The sequence below is a fragment of the Homarus americanus genome, unplaced genomic scaffold, assembly GCF_018991925.1.
Source record: "Homarus americanus isolate GMGI-L3 unplaced genomic scaffold, GMGI_Hamer_2.0 scaffold51859, whole genome shotgun sequence".
Taxonomy (NCBI): Eukaryota; Metazoa; Arthropoda; class Malacostraca; order Decapoda; family Nephropidae; genus Homarus; species Homarus americanus.
In genome coordinates this window covers 3,754,782-3,761,562 of record NW_024711292.1, presented here as the reverse complement: position 1 = coordinate 3,761,562, position 6,781 = coordinate 3,754,782, and the positions used below count along the sequence as shown (strand labels likewise).

Below are 6,781 nucleotides of genomic sequence, written 5' to 3'. Positions count from 1 at the left end.
CATTTTATTTTTACTTTATTTGCTTGCGTTAACTATTCTTTGATTTCTTACAGAAGGAGCTTTGCTGATATTTGTAAAATATATAATCAGTGACAGAGAGGATTTGAATATGAGACGATATTGTACTCTCATCTTTATTCATTTTACCAATATTGTAATGCTAGCCTCATTACATTCAGGTACACACTTAACAAATTTAATAAGGGGAGGGTACAGCCATATATTTTCACCATTTGATACCAGACACAAGCAAAATTTATAAGCTTTTGTGTAAATCAGATAGGTAAGCTGAACAAGAGGTGATCCTCAAGTACATTAAAACTTATTTATCACGTTTGTATGCACGAGACAATTTATGTAAAAGTCATTTTATGTTGGTACAACTGTGTTTATTATTAAATCTCTGTAGCAACTAAAACCAGGAAAAAGATACACTGCATAGCAAAAGTAGAAGACATATTGAAAGATATCAGGAGAAAGAAGTAGAGTATTTTGCAAAAGGATTGTCAAAGCCGAGTGTAAATGTTGACAAGGAAAAGAATGAGAAAAAATCTCAAGTCAGATTCTCCTGGACTACTGAAATCAACCTGTCAGCTAGTGAACTGACTTTTCATGTGGGAAATTACGCAAATTATGCTACTGACACCACATACGAGGCACAGGCAGTTCCGAATGAGGTTCACGGTGCCATCAGCTCGATGAATAGGCTTTGTGTGAAATATAACAGTCTAGGACTGCTTTTAGTGTCCTTGTGGGTTGGTCGGTAGCATTCCCTAGTCCCACCCAGTAGGTCGAGGGTTCGATTCCTGGCTGGTGAGGTCGTTGATTATATGTTCAAAGTCCGCGTGTTATACGGACTAAAAATGAAGTGTATGTATATATATATTAGATGAAATCCCTCTCCCAAAATGTGCAAGCTCGATAGCTACATAAAACAAGCCTGTGCAAGACATTTTAGTTTACCTATCATCTGTAATCCATTCCTAAATAAAGCAAAACCGCTCTAAAAATTCCACAAATAGTTGAATCCGTTATCTTCAACTCGTGTTAAGACAGAGCTTACAATTTGCCTGAATTTTTCTTATCCTTTTATTCTAATCACTGGCAAGATCTTGATGCCCAAAACTTTCAGTTTCACATATATCTTCTCAGTGTACAGTACTCTATACAGTATACCTTTTGTCATTCATGTTGTAGTTCTCAGCTTAATAACTCATTAACAGATTCAAATTCTCTTTTATGAATTCTATATCACCCCATCTTACTGCATGAATGTCTTTTCATCAATCCATTTTTATGTAGATTTCTCCACTCCACACATATTTGTTCATAATTCTAACTACATATTCTCATATTTCCTGTTGTACAACAAAAGTTCATTCATTTCTACAATTCTTATGCCAGACATCTTTTTTATAAAGTATGTTAATGAACAAGAGAAAAAAAAATAATAATAAAGTACCGTATGCAGTTTTTTATTCATATCCATTAAAGTTGTCACAATGCCAGTTTAACCAAAACCAATATTTTCTTGTTATTTCAGAAGACATTACCCTTAAATAATAGTTAGTGTACTAAGTGAAAGAAGTTTATTAAGTAATATACACTGCAGTAGTACAATAACCACATAATATTCATCTACAGACACAGGGTGCATTACTCTTCCCTTACTCTTAGAGCTTTCTTTGCTGCTTGATGAATTTTAGGATCCATTTTGTATATTTTATGTTGCCCTTTCATTGGAAATTTAATGATCATTTCTTGAGGATTTTCACAGACAAAAACATAAGGGCTATCACTTTCTCCATCTGGGTATTTATTTCTGTATTCTTCTTGGGGAAGAATATCGGTAACATCTACACATCCCAGAAGACAGCCAGTGGGATAATGATGAGGGAATGGCAGGTTCTCATCCTTCAGAACAACACTATACATATGCTCTAACTGTCTGACCTCTTCTGGGGTTGGCACCTTCGCAGCAGCAGCAATCCACAACCTACCTCGATGAGGAGAATACCACATTCTTCCTTCATGAACCTTGATCCCAGCCACCAACAGTGATGCCCATGGCTGGTGCATGCTCAGACACATCCCATCATCAGTCATTTCCTGCAGTTCACGGTCTTGTAAACGGAGTGTTGTTCCAGTTTTACTAAACTTACTACTGCTCCGTCCTTTGCCTGTACAAAGACCTGTATCAGTGTACGTGGGACGATTTACCTCTACTTTTGGGTTAGATTCTTCTCTATCTGGGGCAGAAAATATGTCATTGGTTTTGCCTTCCAGAATTTCTCTAACCAATGGATCATCTGGATCATAAACACCACTTATCTGTTCCTCACTTATAGTCTTGCGGCCACAGAAGTCAATGGTAATAGTCTGATTACTTCTGTCAAATCTTTTCTTTCTAAGTTCCTCTTCTCGTTTTTGAAGCCTCATTTTGTCCTCTTGATTCAGCCACCGAGAGTTGACATTGAAGTAGTCATTCTCATCATCAAAAACTTTAGTCCTCTTTTCACTTGTACGGTCATACTCCAGCAGCTTGTTTTTGTGTTCAACAGCCCTTTGTAAGTCTTCAGTAGATGGTACAGTTTCAGAAGGAGCTTCATTAACTATAGCATTTTTCTCACTGAAGAGCCGCTTTTGAAGTGCTTCTGATTTACGTGAGCCTCGGTTCAGCAACTCCTTTTCTTCTTTTGTGATTACCATGTTGCCACAAAACTGACATGGTCCTGAACCCTCCTGCTCACATACAATTCGACCACACTTTAGACAATTGCTAATCAGTTTGTGTTTACTCGCTTGACAGTCACACTTATGTCTCCCACTTAAGAGAACGACATCCCTAGTCAGGCCTTCATCAGAGTATAAGCTAACAAACTTGGTCTTCTTCTTTAGTGAAGCTGTTGCAGAGTTAGGAGCATTAGAACTAGAAGACAACTCTTTCTGACTTTTGCCATTGGAAGTAACAATCTCTTTTGGGCTTTTTTGTTTTTTCTTGTTTTCATTTATTTTGAATCCCATAGTGTCTTCCAAATCTGGTTTCCTATAAAACCTAGTATCAACATTTGACTTTGCCTCTTCTTGTTTCTTCAAGAACATCTCAATAAACTTCTGGTGAGATGTTTTGTTCAAGTCCAGCATAGATACCAAATAATCTTCAACTTCTGAAGGGTTCTCGATGGGTTGCAGGTAACGCACAATATCCCCAGGATCAGGTATACCCAACTTCTCCAGCTCCTCACAAGCCCATTTCTCTAGGGAAGCCATCTTGTACCAGCTAGATGTGAATCTGTAACAGGAACATATAGTTATACATGGATATTGTATTTAAGTTTAAAATTATTTTTTCTCAAGTGACATACCTGTATTTCTGTTATTAATCTTGTTGACTGCCATTTTTTTACAATACTGAACTCTAACTAAACAATAAACAAAATGAAAAATATCTGAACCATTTGTCTACCGTTATGTGTATGAGGATTCGAAAAGTACAAAGAACACATAAAAACATCACAAACGTCATACAAAAATAGTGATATCCCCCTTAAGTACACATGGTGGGGTTGTGCACAAGTCGCTGAACCAAGAACTCTCACCTTGAGCGCTCATTCTCAGTGTACCCAGAAATTTCCCAGGGTGGGGGGGGACAAACTTTAAACAAAACATATCGCGGTATTATTTAAACTCTAGATAATAAAAAAATTTCTGTAGGTTCAAGATGCACTTACTATTCAATTAGTGATGCTATTATTTGTATTTATTTTGTTATTATTATTTTTTTTTATTGTAAAAATAGTTTATTTGGAATAATGCATTAGTTCAGAGGGGTGATCGCCCCACCTCTCAGTACGCCTATGCAGTAAAGCAACTTATACTCCGCACTGTATGATTACATACAGTACGAGTGTCATACTGTATCAAAATTCCACACTAATTCACAAGTGATGTAAGGGATAATCCACATTTGTAAAAAATTATTCTGGTACATACAAAAAGTGTACTGTATATACTGTATTGCACAGTACTTCCTGGGATACTCTTAAAAATTACAGTACAGGTATATAAATAATAAACATCATAAAATCCTTACTGCTTCATCATGTAGACTAGTCAAACCTACCTAAATGAAGGTAACTAAAAAGTATCCTAAGATATTTATGTTATGTTAGGTCAGGTTGAGCCGATTCATGAAATTTCTTATAAATGGCTTGACATCATAGTTTTTGTTATTTTATATCAAAAGATTAATACAGAATTAAAAAAATATATATATTAGAACTAACACTGAATACTGTATATTCTTAATTAAGTTCTTTAACCATTAAGATATATCATGGTAACTTAAAACTACCCACCATACATCAACAACTACAGTACAGTTTATGTATGATGGAACAGTACTGTACAATAGTTGGATGTTGTATTTCTCAGGAAGAAAATCACTAGAAAATATGTACAGTGCCATTAATTACAATTCCTCTAATATATATAAGCCACAGTATATTCTCAAGGGAAAGAACAACTTTTCTAAAACTCAAAAGTCTTTAAAATACCTAATTTAGGTGTGCAGGTACAGTAAAGCACTCCTGTTTTGTACACAATTCTCAAAGTAACGAGTCACTTCTATCAAAGGGTCAGTAATACAGCTCCTCCCCGACTTATGACCACCCGGACATACGACCGCCTCAGTCGTACCAAAATTTGTCACATTACATATTTTCGAGTCCCAACGTCAGTGATTGCGCTGTGTACTGACAATATTTTCGTTTGTAATTCACTTTAAAATGGCTACCAAGCTTAAAAGTGAGAGTTTTGTGGTGCTGAGAAGAAAAAGAGAGACCCATTTTAGATTTTCTATGTATTATTTAAGCATTTTCGACTTACGACCTGGACTTGGGTCCCTAACCCCGTCGTAAGTTGGTGAGGAGCTGTACTTATCATAAGAGTAAGAGGTACCGGTAAGCCATCTACCTATTTTCAATTAGGTACCAGGTAAGTGCTGAAAACAATTCTCTTCATTATATCAAGAAAACAGTAAATTAGTTGGAGGAATTGCAGTGTTCATACATTAATTTTACCCAGTCTTTATTTATAACAAGAAATAGGGAAAAACATGAATATAAAAAGTGCTATTCCTCCACCTGATTTGCTTTTTTCTCGATAGTAGTAAATTTTCTTTTATAAATACTTTTCGTCAGGTGGCTGGATAACTCATTCTTAACTATTACCACACACAAATACATACAGCAATTCCTGCAAATAATACAGTTTTTCGACATACAGTGCAGGAAAATGTTTTGGTAATAGTGAAGCAGACAACTAACACCAGAAGTTGTTCGGTTTTGTTCATTTTTTACACAGATGTTCTTTGGATGATAATAAATTGTAATAAAAACACTACAACTTTTTATTTTATTTATTTTTTTTCTAGGTTTTCTCTATTATCATACATCATCTGTAATAAGCAGGGTATGAAGGATGAGGCAAATTACGGGATAAAACACGATGAAAAACTGATCACATGACAAGAAAACTTTGTCTCTACATATTCTGTACGTGAAGAAATTAATTATTTACTTAAAATACTCCAGTGAAAAATCTGCTCAGTCAGCTTTATGACTGACCCGCTAGGTCCGTGCGTACTCTCACATCCACAAAAACAAAATTACGCCATGAAATTTCAACAAAGTTGCTTTCATTGGTACCAGATATCAAAATAAGTACTTTCTGTTTTATATGGCAGGGGCGTCTGGGGGGCGTAGTCCCCCAACTAGGTTAGGTAGGTTTCTTTGGTTCATTAAGCCAGGTTCTAATAGGTTCTAGTAAACGTCACCTCTTTTAAAATACTTACTATAATGAAAAGAACATATTGTTAAAAAATTAAACAAATCCGTAAAAAATTTTCTGGTGGTAGACGTGTTCTCTTACATAACAAAAAAGGTTAATATTCGTCCAGTGGCTATCCGCAGGTTCCCGCCATGTTTACTTCAGGCTATACTCCTCACTTAGTCAGCTGTCTCCTTTCCTCCTCCTCCTTGTAGGTTAGGTTAGGTTAGGTTTGGTTTGGTTAGGTAGGTTGGTTGGTTCCTTTGGTATGAGAATAGGTTTTCTTTTTGTGTGTTTTACTCAAATTTGACCTCCGTTTTTATGTAAGTTAGCGGTTTCTGTTAAAAATTAAGATTTTTTTTTGCAAAAACCGCTAATTTGCACAAGAAATGAATGTCAGATTTGACTAAAACACCGAAAAGGTAAAACAAAAAAATAAATAAAATAAAACAAAGTTCTCGTACCAACAGCCAATGGACGAATTTATGGGGTATTCATATTAAAGGTGAAAGGGGCCATATCTGAAGAAAAAAACGAAGTATTTACACATGAAACAGCTATTACCAGGTGGATACAGATTAAAAGAAAAACTAAAAATTGTCTCGTTAGTGGGTCGAGATCCGTTTTATTTACCATTTACTGAACCATATGAACTTATATGACAATTTTAATGACTATGTATGTACTGTATGTACCCGGTATGTATGTATCTAGTGCAACCCTCTCCTGTGGTGTACAATTCGGCATTAAGCCACAAATTCGAGGCTCTACTCTAATAATTAAGGTGGCGGCTCAAAAGTAAGATGTCATCACTCACATCTCTTTTGTAGGAACATATCAACCATAAAGTTTAAACTATCTGTCATACCTGTTAAATAATTGAGGAGTTTACAGGCCAGCAGCCGTGTGCAACTAATCTGTTACACTGTGTATGACTGTCAGTGTTTGGGAA

General features: G+C 35.7%; 1 protein-coding gene across 1 annotated transcript; it reads right to left on the bottom strand.

Moving 5' to 3' along the window:
- Positions 1-1,454: 1,454 nt before the first annotated feature.
- LOC121874896 (activating signal cointegrator 1-like) lies at positions 1,455-6,781 on the bottom strand. The gene is made up of 2 exons (XM_042379266.1): positions 6,698-6,781; positions 1,455-3,292 (listed from the first exon to the last, which is right to left on the bottom strand). Exon 2 carries the CDS (start codon positions 3,268-3,270, stop codon positions 1,657-1,659), a length of 1,614 nt encoding a protein of 537 aa, XP_042235200.1. The 5' UTR covers positions 3,271-3,292; positions 6,698-6,781; the 3' UTR covers positions 1,455-1,656.